We start from the raw sequence: 16713 nt of genomic DNA on the forward strand, positions 1-16713 counted from the left end.
CCTGGAGGCCAGAGAAGGGCCAGAGCTGGTGGTCCACATTACAGAGCTGGTTTCTGGCCACAGATAGAGCCGAGGTACTGAGAGGAACCGAGCGAGGGAGTGACCTCAGGCCTAGTGACTCACATAGAACCAGAAATCCTGGGCAGCAGCACCCAGTAGGACAGGGAGACACTGCAAGGCAGGCTAGAGGACAGATGCAGAGAGCCAGCAGGACACCACATCTGCACCAAAGCATGACTCACTGCAAGAATAATGCAGGAAAGACGAGAAGTTAGATGAATTTAGAGGATATGGTTCTTCTAAAAGTTCTATAAAGGAAGGGGTATAATGTTATAATATGGCTTAATTAACGGTTAATAAGCAGCTGAAAGATCCCTGGTTTGATCCAGGAAGGACAGACAAATTCCACTGGGGCTGCATCAGGAAGTGCATCTGACATAGAAACTCTGCCAAAACAAACACGTGGAGCCACCTGCTGTGGTAATCCCGTGTGGATAAGGAAACAGCCAAAAGCAGCTTTATTAAAGGTTAATGAACCATTTATTAATACCAGTACTCCACCAGCACACTCTGGTACATATAATGACCTTATGGAAAAGAGCTGCAGAGTGTAAAACCCATTCATGGAATTGCCAAAACTATTTATAAAGCCACTTCTTACGTCTTAAAACCCCATGATAAGGTGTGACTTGTTATAAAGTGATGCCAAAGAGTGAAAGCTGCCTCACTTACCATTCTTCTTTCTGTGTATTATCTGCTCCTCCAAAGAGACAGGCAGGGGTGCTTTCCCATGCTCCCTACGTGATCGACTGTCCCTCTAAAGATAACCGACGTTACTGATAATTCCAGGCAGATGCTCATCAAAGTTTAATGACAGCCTTAAGGAGCTCTATTACCTGTTCTTGATCATCTTCTCCATCCGAACTGACCAAGAAGTCCTTTTGTTTGTCAGCTGTTTTATGATGAACAAGCTGAAAATACAAAAGACATTCAGAAAAAAAAAATGGTATGAAAAAAAGGATGTCCTAAATATTCTCCTGTTGGAGCCCAGCTAAGGTGGAGGTTATTAGTGACTTTAGTGAAGATGTGCTACAAGGTTTGCATCTTTCTGGAAGGAAGAGTGAAAGTAAGGGGCTAGCATTTTCTCGAATTATTTAGCACCTCATTGATAAAAGAGCAGGGAATCTGAGCCCGGTGTAAGGCTCTGTCTGGGCTCACGTTTCAGCCACCACATGGTTACACTTGCTTTTCAGCTGGTGCGCTATCATGTCCTGTTTGATCTTTGGCAGTTTGACCTACTTAAGACCTGAAAGGAGTTTTATGTTTGAGGATTCAAAAAACATTCTTATGAATTTTCTACATTTTTTTTAAACAGATTTCAGATGGCATCATGATTTATCCATGTCACACTGGAAATAAGATATATTAAAATACACAACTGAAAGAGTTGCACTGTTCATACAGCATCAATATTTCATTACTTGCTCAAAATATGGAACAAAAGGGATTCGACTTTTTTATCATAATTCTAATGGGAACAAATCAGGGTCCCCAGGATTTGTATAAACAATACATGAGCTCCTGTTTTGTGCCAAAGGGTCCGTATGTATCTGGATTACTGCTATTGAAATATTAAACAATTCTGTACAGTTGCCAGCAAAGGACAAAGGGGGCTCTCGTCATCTCCAGGCTCGAGTACCTTCTTCTGCAGTCCTGCGAGGTGATGGTGCCAGCGGCTTCATCCCGGCCAATCAGAAAGCTCTGGCAGTGTTTTTTTTTTCTTTTGCAGATCAGGGGTTTGAACTGTTAAAAGAGAAGACAGCCTATATCATCACAGAGCAGATATCACAGATCTGGCATTTCGGTAATTACCTTAAAATAGTTACCAGTGATTTCTGTGTGGACGCAGGTCAAAATTACAGATTCCCAAGTGGAACATAATGTGCACGTTGAGATTGTCCTCTTGTTTTTCCGAGACCTTCCTCGCCTTTTCTAATTGTAGGTTTCCACAGGGTTGTATCTGTGCTTCATTTGGCGTAGCTTCAGCCATGTACGCTGCTACATTTACAGCACTCAGAGACATCTTTTTTGATAGCTTTATTAAATATAAGCAAAACAAAACGGTCTTTTTGTAAACAATTCAAGTGTCAAAAAAGAAAGCAACTGTGGCTGAGGTTGGGCGGAAAACAGTATGTCAGCATGACAAAAGCATCGGCACATAATTCAGGCTTAGATTAGATGCTCAAGGTCATTAACTTAACAACAGGACAGAGTAATTTAATCAAAGAAAATCAGACAAGAGAGACAAATATGCATCTGTCAAGCCTATACACGTAAGCTAAACATGCCAACTGTCTGTCCTTCTACTCACATTTCAAACGTTTACACTTAAAAAAAAAAAAGCATAATTTATCGTATACATAAATGCACTAACTATTTAAAAGGAAAACTTAAACATTTGTTTTCTACTGCCTACTTTTTTATACATTTGCCCATTGAGAGCAGGTCAAAGGTATTAGCCGAATAAATATGTACAGTCATCGTACAAAGAAAGTGCACCCTCTTTCAGTTCAAGACAGTTCAGAACAGCATCCTGTGACATATTACGACATGTCATTGATTTAACAAAGACTAAGCTGAAACGCAGAAGCATTGTGTGGAAACTAAGTCCACCCTTCCATTATGAAGTAAGGGGGTAACTAACAGCCAGGTACTGCTGACCAAATGCATTTGATTAACTAATCATTGATTAACTAATCATTTGATTAACTAATCATTGATTAACTAATCATTGGCAGGTGTGAGCACCTTTATAAAATCAGAGGTTTGTAGGTCTGTGGTATTCAGGTGTGTTGACACAATGCTGAGGATGAAAGACATCAGCAATAGTCATCAGTGTGGGAAAGGTCATAAGGTCATTTCCAAACAAACTGAACTCCATCACTCTACAGTGAGAAATATAATTCACAAGTGGAAAATGTCCCAGCAAATTCACCACAAGGTCCACGCCCCTAAGATCTACAGCTCAGACTGTGCAGGCCTCAGTTAGCATGTTAAATGTTAAAGTTCATGACAAAACAATTATCAAAGAAAAGACTTAACAAATGTGGCTTATTTGGAAGGGTTGCCAGTAGAGATGCTTAGGTTTAAGTTACATCTGATTAAACCACAAGACCAAAGCAGACATGTGTGGTCACTGTGCACGGCGCCATGTTTAGGGAAAACTGAACACAGCACATCAGCACAAACACTTCATAACAGCTGTCAAGCACGTTGGTTGCAGCCACTGTGTCCACCATGAACTCCTCTGCATACCAAAGTATTGTTGAGTCTAATGTGAGACCATCTGTCTGACAGCTTACGCTTGGCCTAAATTTGGTTATACATCAGGACAATGATCCCAAACACAACATCGAATCTACAACAGAATGATTGTTGCAATGGTTCAGCCAAATTTCAGATCTCAGCTCGATTGTAATGCTGCAGGCCAAATACCCGCAAACCTCAATGAACTGAACCACTGCAGCAAAGAAGAATGGACCAAACTTCCTCCACAACGACGCGCGAGACTCGTAAAGTCATTCAGAAAACAATGACTTCAGATTATCGCCGCTAAAGGAGCGTACTTAATGTTTCACACTCTGCTTCTGCATTTTGGTCTGCAGTTTTTCAATTTAAGACCTGATCATTCTTTAATATGTCCTGATACGTGAAACCTTAGAACTGAAACACACTGTGATCTCTTTTTACCATGACATGCAGTACACATAGTAGATTTGTGGTAATTTATACAGCCTTTGTTCAGATACCTAAAAATAACACAGTTAAAAGGTTTTTAAAATAAAATATGATATCATGTGAAACTTAACAACCCGATGCAAACAAAATGAAGTAAATATAACTGTAAATATAAAGAGAAAGTTTTGCTACTTATCACGTCAAGTTTACTGACATTTCACTTTGACTTATTTACAGCACCGAACGTGTTGCTCTAAATGACGGATCCAGATGTTTTCACTCCAGCAGGACATAATGAGGAGATTCCTTTGGACAGGTATGTGGAATAATACTTTATTTTAGTTCCCTTTGAAAGTGTTATTCACAGGAAAATAATACTTATTATATAAAGTTTTACTGCCTCAGTAGCACAGTGGTGTTATGTTTTTTTCAGTAATTACAGGAAAAAGAAAAATCCTGTGCTTGCCGTGCCGAGTTAAAGTTGTTTTCGGCACATGAAGACAAAGTGGCCGTTAAAAGGGTCTCGGTATGCTGCTATCTTTCCTCGTGCCTGCTTATCAATCAAACAATTTGAGCTGTACCATTTGTAATCTTTTCAGTAACCAGTGATTTGGGTAATAATCCTCTTCACTGTATATTTAAATCTAGATCTTAGACTTTAATGATGGGTAATTTTTCTTCATGAGGCATGACTTCACTTAAATATAGACCTATTTCCCTCTGTAAGGCTATTCTAATGAAAACACATTTTGAGGACCCATTTTGCCTTTGCCCGTTTCTGATCTTGTTTAAAAAGCGAGAAAAAGCCCACCACTGTGACCTAGTGGTGGCCTTTTTTCAGATGGCAGGTGCAGACTGGCTGACTGGAGCTAGAGCTGGAGCTGGTGCTGGGACTGGAGCTCTGCTGAACCTCCTCCCTGTGCTTCACCTTCTCTTTGTGTTTTGGTTCCTCTCTCCGCTTTTCCACTGCCTCTGTATCTCTGACCTTTCTGACCTCCTGTCGAGGTGATGACCGGACGTCTCTCCCTCTCTCTCCCACCAGCGCCTTGGAGGGCATCCGCAGGTTCTTCGGGGAGGACATGCTCTGAGTCTGGACCCTCTTGACGTGATCGACGGCGTACGGTTTCTCCTGCAGGTCACTTGAATCCTTGCGTCCTCCGGCTTTATCGGCCGTATACTTCCTGGGTGGATGAGGTAGGGGCTTATATGCCTCCAGCTTGCGCTTGTGACTCATTGCAGAGGCACAGCAGATGATGAAGACCATGACAATGAGAAGAGAGGTCACCACGATGATGATGAGCATGTTCTCCTGCAGGAAGTCCACTACTCGGGTCAGGACGTAGTCCTTCAGACGGATCATGGTGGTGGTTATGGTGTTGGTGAGAGTGGGACTCCCGGTAGCGGCGGTAACGTGAACAGGCGCGCGGGTGGAGAAAGACACCGGGAAAAGGAGCTCCAGCTCGGCTTCATCTCCGCTGCCGTCCATGGATATGTTGGAGAACAGAGGTGTGGCGTGACACACAGAGCAGCACAGCGAGAGCAGGGTCACACAGGAGACCTGAAACACCAAGTGAGACTTCATCTTCTCTTTGAGTCCTGCAGAAACAACAAGAGGATGCTTTTAATTTCAGGCAGCACATAGACTCGAAGTCACTGAAAGAATAACGTTGATTGTTAGGTGAAAAGATTTGGGACTGCCTTTCTCAACTTTAATATCTGATCAGAAGGCATGTGGTCCTGTCTTGGGTAAGATTTATGACGTGCACGTTTCTGCTTGGACTGTCTCTGTTGGCAAGTGTTGTGCACACGTGTAGTGCTCTGTTGGCTATTTTATTTTTAAAGCTTCATTCTGATGGATGACAATGTGCCCAACAGCTCCTCTAAAACAGCTCTAAATCTTGTTGGTTTCATCCTCACACATTAGGAAGACATAAAATGTAATAGCTTTAGTTTTAATGTGGTCTGACTGTTTCCCTTAAGACCAGCAGCCTGTTGCAGTGACTCCTGGTTTTCAGGTGCTGGTAGGACAAAAGCCTCACTAACTGTTGCTACTCTTTATCTTAAGCTCCTCACTCACCCTAAATATTTACCGTATCACATCTCAAGTGTGACAGGTATCCATCTTGACCCAGGTTTTTCATTTGCTGCCTCTCTCTCTCCTGCACCAGATCTATTTTAGCAGACAGCAGAGTAGCCATTACTTACTCGGGGTGGAGACAGTGAGTTTGGAGCTGGAGGCCTTATAATTTGTAAAGCAGAGGGAGGCCACCCATCCACCACACCAAAGCCAGGAGGAAACTGTATTCTAAAGCGAGCACAGAGGCGTGGGAGACCTGCGGCTCTCGCCTCTATATTTACGCTGGGCAGCAGCTGCTGTTCACCAGCCCACAGCAGCACAGTCTCACTGAGGATATTTCTGCTTCCAGGAAAAGCTGCATTTACACCACGACTGAGTGAAACCTCCTAGCTTGCTCAGTGTTACATTTCTCCATCCTTTTCTTTTTGGCTTCCTCTCACTGAGAAGATTTAACCGAAACCAGTGAGTCTGTTAGCTCTGCAAACCTGTTTAACTCTTTAACCCAGTCTGTAATTACACAGTGCTAAGCTGTAAAGACAAGCTCCCCTTCCCAGTGTGGTCAAACATACAGCATGTACTGTGCTGCACCAGATGGCGGGCTGGGTCTCCATCCTTGAATGTACAGCTCTAGGATGGCCCTGCCCCTTAAGTCCCCATAATTACAGCTAAAATTACATTTCCTGTATTTCACTAGAGGGTCGCCCTTATCTTCAGCTCAAAGCCTTCTAATTTGTGACACTTGTGACAGCTTTTATAAACTTAATTACATGAAAAACTTTGAACGTGCAGAGCCATATTTTACACATATACCTATTCAGCCTGATGACCCAGTGTGCAGCAACTTACTAAACAAATGTTAGACCATCTCAAATATTTCTTGACATACAATTGTGGCTACCTGGTACACGGTGCAGATTCAAGGTTAGACAGTTAGATCTTTTTTTTAAGGAAGTATTCAGAAGAAAATAATCCATAAATAAGTCGTGCATTCAAAACTACAGAAGTATTTAAGAACTGTACCAACGATCCCTTTAACTTTTGCTGCAATATTACGACTATTACAGTTGCATGTTGAGCGGTTTTCCCTTGCAGTGAGTAAATTATAGCACAAGATTATCAGCATAGTTGAATCTGTAGTGATGCATCACATGATTTACAGTTGGATTATGGGAAAAGTTTGCAACATTTAAATCTCTGAAATAAAATAGTTGAACCGAATGTACTTTTGCACAAACATTCAGACTTCATTTATTTCTTCATCACTATTTGCCACTCGTGAAACGAATGTATAAAAGTACAACGTATGAAAGGTCAAACATCCTGAAAATATTTGGCTTCTCTTTAACCTTGAACTTAATTTCACTACAAATGTAAAATGTATACTTACAGGATGTGCTAGCCTCGGCTTCTCTTCTGTGCAGCACAAAGCAGTGAGTAAGACTGCAGAAAGAGGGAGGAAAAGGGGGAGACAAGACAAGACGGACAGACGAGAAAGTAAGAGTGGGAGACCGTTTCCGAGGATTCGCCCTCCCTGCTGACTTGTGCCGACTTGTTGTTTTACTGAGCTCTTAAAAGTATCCTCACCTCAAACTCATGTCCAGCCCTCCATCTTCAGGTTCTCCTCCCTCTTTTTCTTTCTGAACTTTCTATCCTCCAACAGCCTAACTCTTGGTAAGTTCATGTAGCCGGCCATGTGGGACCAGATTTTTTTATCATACATATGTTTTTTTGAGAAACATTTGATCTGAGCATGGTGATACTTCACACTAACAGGACAAAAGATACACGGGATGCTCTACAAATAGAAACAGTCTTTATTTGCAACGAAAGGCTAATTTGCCACAGTATGTGCTCGTCCATTCACAGTCTGACTGACAGATACAACCTTAGCCTCAGTGTTTATCTTTAAAACAAATATGTTGCAGTTGGTGCATGTTAGTCCCAAGTTCTTCGGAAAAGGGTATTTCTATTCTTGGTGGGGCGAGTTCCACAACTTTTTTTTGGCCTGCACTGAATACTCTCTAATTACGTTCCTGCTGATTACAGCCTGTCTCTGCAGGGCATACAAGACCAGTACAGGGAGAAAGCACTCTTTTCATCCTGAAACACATGTACAGAGCAAATATATGAACTAAATGGACTTTTAGGAGCACTGGATAACTGTTTAACTTGCAGGGCATTTATTTAAGGGTGCTCGTGTTTCTCGTCTTGTTACACAGTACTGCGTAAAAGTGTCAATTATAGGTTTTTTTTCTTTCCAGGGAGCCAAACCTTTCTTATAGTGGTCTGAAAAAACACTTTCTGAAGGCCATTTTCTGGAAATCTTTCAGTTTTCTTTGGACATTGGCTGCTTTTTCATTCATTTTCAGTCCAGTTCTTGTACCCGTCCATTTTCACAGGAATGTTTTTCTTTTTTTAAGCCACTTAACCCTGACCCATGAATCATCCATGCATTAAAAAAAGGCACCAGTGTTGTGTCTGCACATAACAAACAAAGAACCAAGTTCTATATTTAGCCACTTTGGAATAAAGTAGGTGTTATAAGAGGCTGGTAGTAACTATTTGTTAAGTTGAATCTGTAGAAAATGGTAAAGATTAAAGTGTGACAGGCACAAACTAGCATGTTTGCACCAACAAGGGGATTCCCAAAGAACTGTTGGCCAAAACCTGCACACATCTATGTGATTAAGAAACAGAAGAAAAAAAAATCTAGCAAAGACCTGACACAAGACGTGAGAGAAGATTTTTCCCTTCAGTTGGTCCATCTTAAGGATGGCTCATACCAAGTATTGAGTTTCAAGCTTGTTAGAACTGTATGAACTCAGAATTGACTTTTACTTTATTCAAATGATTAAAAAAAACAACAAAAAAAACCAACCAAAAAACAACAACACTGCAACTATTTTCCAAGCCACACAAAGAAATGAGAAATAACTCAAGACTTTTGGGAATGCATGTTGACTCTGTGTGTGTGTCATACAGTAGTACCTAATAAAGTGTCCAGTGAGTGTCATATTGATCATTAATTGGTGTATTTGTTAATTAACAACTGAACAGTGAACTCATTTTAAAAATTCTTTATTAATTTTTCTTATAATCAATGGTTTGATATTTGAAGCAAGAATAATGAACAAAAATGCTGAGCAGACCTCCACACGAGGCTTTCATCCTGGTTCATTTTTCATCAGATTTTCTTTCTTGATAACCTCCGACGTAACGGAGGTTCTGCTTTTCTCATGATGGCAAGGTGCAAGGAACAAACAGGGGGAATGTTTAAAAATCCACCTCCCACACAAATACCCTCTTCAGCACATCCACAAAACAAAAGAAATGGGGAGGAAAAAAATAGATATGGTCACGTTATTTACACAGTTCTCACTCATTTTCTAGACCTCAATTACAAACATACATCTATCTTTCAACACATTTTTTATTTTTCTACCTACAGTGTCCCTTTGGATCTCTATAAGCTACTACTCCTCAAAACTCCGCTCTTGTGCCAACAGTGCTAACCCAGAGAGTGGCAGTCTCATATAAAAGATATGGCAGTATGACCAGTGTCAGCCAAACATGCATCACACTCTACATTTCCTGTCACTAATATTCTCAGATTATTGACGACTCAGCTAACAGATTCCTGGTTTTACATCATTTTACATTTTAAGCTTGTACCCCAGAGGAAAGTGTCACAGCGTCAGGGGCACAATGTGTTTGACAAACCCTGACAAAGTAATGCTGCCTGGTGAACTTTATTACGGACTGGCAGGACTTCATGATGTCACACAGTACGTAAGAAACTGAGTCCTTTGAATTTTGTACTGAGTATAGCACCTCAAAGTGGGTTTAAACTCCAGGCACCTCGCCTCCATTTATTCCACAAAACTACTCACAGAACAGTCGACCTACAAAGAAACCAAAAATAATAAAACACTTCCAGGGTCACCTCTATGGCACTTTCAGGTCTTTACAGTGGTAACATTTATTAAAGGCAAACAACAGATTGAACCATTACCCGTCTCAGCTTCCCACAGGGAAACAATCTTTAAAAAAAAACAAAAAAAAAAACAACAACAACAACAACTCAGGTTGAAAAATATGATCCATTTTCAAATTTGACTGCACTAAATTGGAGCATCTGAGAAATAGCCAAGATGTGGAAGTGCTAAGAGGGATGTAGAAACAGCTGGAACAAGAAACAGGATTTAATTGAACATTGAAGCAATAACCCAACTACTTACTTCTTCTAAATTAAAAGGAAAACTCTGTAGTGGAAAGTCTACAGTGGCTGGTACCTAAAAGGCCAGAGACATGAGGACCCAGATTAGGCCTTTGAGGTCTAGCCAGCTTTAACATCACATGTTTAAAAGCAGTCAAGTAGCTGCGGGATTATTTGATGTCATTTTAGAAAACTTTCTTTTGTGCTTGTACAGAAAACGCAGACATCAGATGGCAAAGCAAACAAAAGAGCAGTGACAAAAAAAATGAGCCCACTGCACTTGACTACAGTGATGTGCTGAGCAAACACATGGATAACCAAACAATCGGGTTGGAGTTTTTCCTCGCAGAAAGAATGAAAATGCAAAAGCTCGTCTTTCCATGGGCACCACATAAAGAATCCCAACAACTAAGCAGTGCGACCGAGTCACCGCAGTGAGTGTGTTTTCCCCCCCTCATACCAAGAACAGCCAATAGGAATTGTGGAATGTGTCACTTTCTTGAATAAGTGCAGAGTGCATGTTGGTAAAGCAAGGTAGAAAGGAATGCATGTTTACTTGGACTATTACGTCCACAGTCGGAATGATGGAAAAGCGACAGGAATGAAAGGAAACAGCAGAGGCGAAGTGTGGATTTCTGCAGCTTCAACAGAGACAGCAAGAATTAGTCACTTAAGGTTGTGTCTGAGTGTTTGGTGTCCGCTGTGGCAACCTGCAATGTATTTTCTTTTAACTACAAATTTAATCTGTCAGTCTCCCTTTCAGAACCATCCAATTAAATTATTTTAATTTCATAGTGCATCACTGATTTTGTTTCTGTACTTTAAAAAAATACTGTTAAGGAAGTGTAAACAAAAGTCCAGATTTGGCAATGTCTTAATTTTGGAGAAGGGCAAACACCAAACACTGAGGCCAACATATAAAACATGATGCTATACAATGATAAATTGGGGGTGGGGGGCTGTTGACATGGTTTTCTTGATCATTATTCTAAAATGCAAAGAATTATGTAAGATCTTTTTATACAAGTAGACACAATTAAAAAAAAAAAAAAAAAGACTGCCACAGAATAAAAGGAAAAGTCCTTTGCCACCAAAAAGAAAGTATTTTCTACTAAATCTGCCACATGTTCTTCTTATTCCACCTGTTTTAAACTGAGGGTTGGGAGCTGGCTAAGAAAAAGTTCATCTGGAATGTTGCTAGGGATCTTTGCTAGGCAGACGAAACACTGTCATTGAGATAGGCAGTGAGTGTTCCCGCCCACCCCCACCCCCAGCCAGTGGAGCGTCCTGAATTGTAGCGGGTTGGGCAAAAGGGTCCTTAAATGGCAAGTTTGGACATCTGCTCTTCAAGTTGGACGATTCGCTTTTCTTGACTGCTGATCATGTCCTTGAGGGACTTGATTTCTTTCAAGATCTCCTCCAGCTTGGCTTCAGATTTCTGTGAGAGATACGAGAAACAAAAGTGAGACTTAATGGGCTTTTAACCATCTTTATGAAAATACAGCTACAGTCACTTTTAAAATGAGGTAAACCTAAGGTGGGTCCCTTAGTAGTACGCCTTGAAATCCGTGGGTCAAAGAAACTTCTAGGAATTTTAAGCTGGTTTTGCACACACTGAACTTAATGACTGCACCGATGAATAGGCCAGATCATAGAAAGATGGATTCACAAGGAGTGAGAGTCTAGTTAAATCCACTCCCTAACAGATTGTGGCAGGTTTAGTTTATTTAAATTCAACTTTTACCTTAAGATCAATCAATCAATTTACTTAAAGAGACAAGTTTCTTCATTATTAAAGTTTGATGAATCCATTATTTACTGCTCAAGTTAAAATGTTCATCTTGATCTACACTGACCAAAATTGCTGGTTATTAATTTTCTTTCTCTTTTTTTTGTCATAATCTGACGGCTTTAAGTCAAGTGTCCTTAAGACAAAAGCTTCATTTCCCCTAGCAAGAATGACCTTAAAGCAGACTACTCTCTAATCTGTGCTACATGTAAGGCCCTTTGGGACAACATCCCAAGTTTTGTTTTAAATCAAGTGTGGTAGAATCTGGCAGTCTGAGGGTTAACATCTTTCAACACCACTGGAGCCCAGTGGGCTATGATTACAGAGCAGACCTTCACAGAGACACATGGGCTGGGACCAAGGCTGTGTTGTGGGTGAGGTGCTGCTGGACGCCCAGGAGCAGGGGCCCAGAGCAGCAGAAGACCTCTCCCTCTATGCGCCAGAGTGGGACGAGTAACATTTACAAACCACCTCATCTAAGTTTGGCAGCAATCTGCCATGACTAATAAAAAAAAAAAAAAAATGTAACGCTAGGAGCCCCAGACAGCCACCTGCAAGGAGATGAGACAGTGGCATAGCATGACCTACATGCAGGGACCTCAACATATACAGTGTAAGACTGTGAAATAAGGCATCTCAATCTACTGTTTAATCTAATCATGCAAAATTAAAAACTGTTTAAAAAAAAAAACGACCTTACTCCTCAACACTACACGTCTGAGACTGAGTGACAACGTACTGTTAAACCGGTTTTAACTGGACACACTGATGAAAGCAAACACTCACAATTGATGGAGCTGGGTGGGAGGACTTGTTGGAAGAGCTCGACTTCTCTGAGTTCTTGGTGACCTTGTTGTCCAACATGTTCTTTTTGACCACTTTGAATTCACGGTTCTTGCCCGGGACGTAGCCATTCTTCAGAGAGATGAGAATGGGGTCTCCATTCTTACCATCAAACCACTCCTCAGCCTCCAAAGCAGGATCTGGACCAGCTGTGTCTGGGTACAAGTCGTCCTGGAACAGGTCCGACTGACGGGAGAGAATAGAGCAATAAGTTGTGAGGAAAAGAGAACTTGTGAATGTGGTGCTTGTGATTTAAAGAGTAGATTAGAGGTCTAAAAGCTGCTGCAAAGTAGCATGTTAGGGCGAGTACTCACCTTTCTAGGCACAGTCATCACAATAGGCTCACACTTTCTTTCATGCAGTTTATAGAACCTGCAACATAAAAAGTCTGGTGTTACTCACAGTTCAATACATCATTACACAATAAAAACAGCAGTTTCCTGTGGATTGTTGTATCACGGTTACAGTTTGCCTCCTAGTGGTCAATCAATGAACTCCACATTAGAGATGATGGAATAAAATCAAAACGATTTCTGGTTTCAGAGATGATGATTTAGGACCAGTCTTGGGTTACCTTGCAATTTCACACTTATTGACATCGAGGCCCCTCTTTGGCATGTAGCCCATACCCCTCTGGGGCTCCTTGCTGGCAAAGGTGTTCAGAAAGTGAACATAGGGAGCCTCGTCTGTGATTTCAAAGTAACGGATGCTGCTGTCTCCCTATCAGGATATAAACAAGTGTTTTATTTCTAATGTGTACACATTTAAATTGAGACATTAAGCTTTGTGTTAGAACAATGCTTGATTTGATTATTGGGTGCTTAGAAGGAAACGCACCTTTCCACAGAGGTAAACGACATTGGTGTCTGGGTCATAGAAGGGCAGAAGCACTCCATTACTGGTGTCCATCTCATTGACAGTCATTGGCTCCTCCAAGTTTTGCTTAAAACAAAAACAGAAGAAAGATTAATTTGAGGCAATACTGTTCAAAAACATTAAAACACAGCTTTACATACCAAGTCCATAATGAGGCAAACTGGTGTGGAAATAGATCTTTAATCAACTCAGAAGCCCTTATAACTCACACAAGTTTATCATTACAACAGCAATGATCAGTAACAAACCTTATAGTGATCGGGCGACCCTGAACCCTCCCTTAATCATGCGAATGGGGGATTCCCATGATGCACTGAGCATTTCTTCTTCACCCACTCACATTGTGTTCATACACCACTCTGCATTTCATCATTAGTTATTGTGAAGCAGCTTACCGTATTCCAGAGAGCCAGCTGCCTCTCACTCATGCGACTGAAGCCAGTAGTGAGGATGTTTCCATCACTAAGGAAAATGGCCCTCATGGGGCGAGCGCCCTCGTGGGCTTTCTCTTTCTCCTGTGAAATAGAGGTTAATGGTTAGCCCTGCGAGTCCGTGTTACTGCCTTATCTGCAGTTCATCATGTTTGTTTCTGCTGAGGTCAGAGGTAGGAACACTCATAAACCTGCTTACTGGTGTGATCATTTAATCAGACAACTATCAGGCAGAAGTGAAATAATACGCAGAACACAAGTCTGAATGAAGATTTTTGATGTTTTATGAAAGGAAAATTCTGGTATGGGTGATTTTAAATGTGGCATGAATGCATCAGAAATATTCAGCATTTCTGATACTGATGGGATTTTCACCACAACAGCCTCCAAAGTTTCATCAGAACAGCTTAAACAAAACTCCACTAAGCACAGTTCTGCACTGATTCGATGTGAGCAGCTGAAGATTGGGAAAAACATGGTTTGGTGTGATGTTTCTCAGCTTTAGTTCTGCCAAGGAAGGCTCAGGCTTTGGTTATAAACTCCATGAATCTACAAATCCCAGGATGAATCCTTGGCTTTTAGGGACAAGGAAAGATTTCGTATGATTCCAACAGAGCATGTTTGGAATGTACGGAACAGAAGAATCAAAGCATTAAATCAGAAGCTGTCAGAATGACGTAATGCAATCATGTCAACACTGGAGCACAATCTCAAAGGGAGGATTTCAGCATCTTGCCCAATCCACACCACAAAGAACTGAAACTGCTGTGAGATCAAAGGGAAGCCTGACCCAGCATCAACAGGGATGTCACAATACCAGAAATCTAAGAGGCTGACGATGATACAAGCAAATACCACTTCAATTCTACAACACTATCAATCAAGTTAACGCATTTAAACATAACCTCTTATTTAACAAAAACAAACCAAAACAAAAAACAAACCACTTTCCGACACTTCTTGCATTCTGGTTTTTGGAGGTCTATGTTATATCATTAACCTGATAAACTAACTCAAATGCAATTCTGGCTGCACTCTGTCTTTTTTCCGCTCCGACATTCACAGCAAAATTTGAATGCATCTGTACTTGTTATTAAACTTTAGGTGCTGTTACTGCCCTATTTTCTCAGGTGCTTACAGCAGCCAAGGCACATTGTGTAAATTTTTACAACACCTTTGTAGCAAATTACTGTTTCCCATGACAGTCCTTGGTCTGAATCCAAACTAAAACTGGTAATTCATAATTCAGACTCACAGCTAACAACAATTTTAAGGGAACAATGTTACCATACCGGGGCTTACTAGTCTCTCTACTTCCAAATCAAAAATCCCTGCACCTGAATTCATATTTACCTTTTAAATACTTCAGATACAGTTCAATATAAAAACAGAAAATATGACAATTTATTTGCAAACTACTTACTCCAACAATCTCCTGCTTGCGGGGGTCAATAACCCGGATGGACTTGTCCTTGCAGGAAGTGCAGATAAGGCTTCCATTGCGGTTCCAGCACACATTGTAAATGACATCAGGATGCATGTCCTCCAGGTTGATCATGGCCTCACCGGTGCCCACATTCCAGATGATTATCTGGTTATCACAACCTGGTGACAGATAAAGGTAATGGTGAGGTTTGTGTTCAATCTGATCATCAAGTTTTGAAGGCAGCATTGTTTTATAGATTTGGAAACACTGCCAGAGCTCTTACCTGCACTAAGGAGGATGTTTCGTGCTGTTGGATGCCATGTGATGATGCCCACACGCTTTGAGTGGCCCTCCAATATCACCACTGGCTCAGACATGGAAGTGACTAGGCCATTCTCCGGAATCTGCCACACCTGTAAAGAGACCAGGAAGTCAGAAACTGAGAGCAGGCAGTAAAAATTCTCTGAAGTATGAAAAAAATATATATTCTAAAGGATTTCATGATGATTATGCTGAACACAGTCTAGCAATTAAAATGATTACTGGATCTAAACTGTAATTACAAAAAGGAACCAGAGGGGGGCAGCAATCACTAAGAATTCCCAGCATGTTCCTTACTGACTGATACACACAGTTAGACTTAGCAAAATATACTTTTTTTCAGTATCGAGTAATCTAACTAATTACTATTGCTATTGTTACAACGCCGTTACCGTTACTAACAAGAAAATGCGGTGCAGTCGCATTACTATTGTTCAACAAACAGACAGTTGAAGCTGTCTTCAGCTTACCGCACCTTATATCAGTTGCATGAAAGTAGCTGTCTATGTAAGTAATCTGGGCGCTATAGCTTTAAGTAGCTGCGCACACTCCTGCAGGTGGCAATCACTTTCTGGCAGACGATCACTTTTTGGCACAACACCTGGAGTTATCAGGAGCAGTGGCTAGCCACTGTAGAGCATAGGGAACTAACTCCAGATGTAACCCATTGCCATGGTTTAGGGAACAATGACGAGAGAATTAAGCCAACATGTTTTTGGTGTCAGGAGAAATAACACCGACCAAAGGAAACCCACACAAACCCAGGAAGAACATGGAAACTTCACATGTTCAAAACCAGATGGGTTGAAAGCCAGGACCTTCAGCAGTGCCAAACCCAACTCAAATTTTAAGAGATGTGCAGAAAAATGCAACATTATTACCCCACCTCAAAACCAGCTATTTAAGACTTCAGGATGTCAAGTACTGATTGGTTACTATTCACTAACACTATTTATAACATGATTACGTTGATTCATCTGATCTACTTTGTCATAA

General features: G+C 41.1%; 2 protein-coding genes across 2 annotated transcripts; both read right to left on the bottom strand.

Moving 5' to 3' along the window:
* Positions 1-4558: 4558 nt before the first annotated feature.
* LOC102200196 (transmembrane protein 119-like) lies at positions 4559-7389 on the bottom strand. The gene is made up of 2 exons (XM_005755270.1): positions 7203-7389; positions 4559-5334 (listed from the first exon to the last, which is right to left on the bottom strand). The coding sequence occupies exon 2, from the start codon at positions 5318-5320 to the stop codon at positions 4559-4561; it is 762 nt and encodes a 253-aa protein (XP_005755327.1). The 5' UTR covers positions 5321-5334; positions 7203-7389.
* Positions 7390-8877: 1488 nt separating this feature from the next.
* On the bottom strand, positions 8878-16391 carry LOC102200489 (coronin-1C-like). Its single transcript, XM_005755271.1, has 9 exons — positions 16370-16391; positions 15680-15835; positions 15394-15575; positions 13935-14054; positions 13501-13605; positions 13238-13383; positions 12978-13035; positions 12607-12849; positions 8878-11469 (listed from the first exon to the last, which is right to left on the bottom strand). The coding sequence occupies exons 1-9, from the start codon at positions 16389-16391 to the stop codon at positions 11350-11352; spliced, it is 1152 nt and encodes a 383-aa protein (XP_005755328.1). The 3' UTR covers positions 8878-11349.
* Between the last annotated feature and the right edge of the window lie 322 nt (positions 16392-16713).

This window comes from Pundamilia nyererei, unplaced genomic scaffold (assembly GCF_000239375.1).
Source record: "Pundamilia nyererei isolate P.nyererei 1_Seehausen unplaced genomic scaffold, PunNye1.0 scaffold01128, whole genome shotgun sequence".
In the NCBI taxonomy this organism is placed as follows: domain Eukaryota; kingdom Metazoa; phylum Chordata; class Actinopteri; order Cichliformes; family Cichlidae; genus Pundamilia; species Pundamilia nyererei.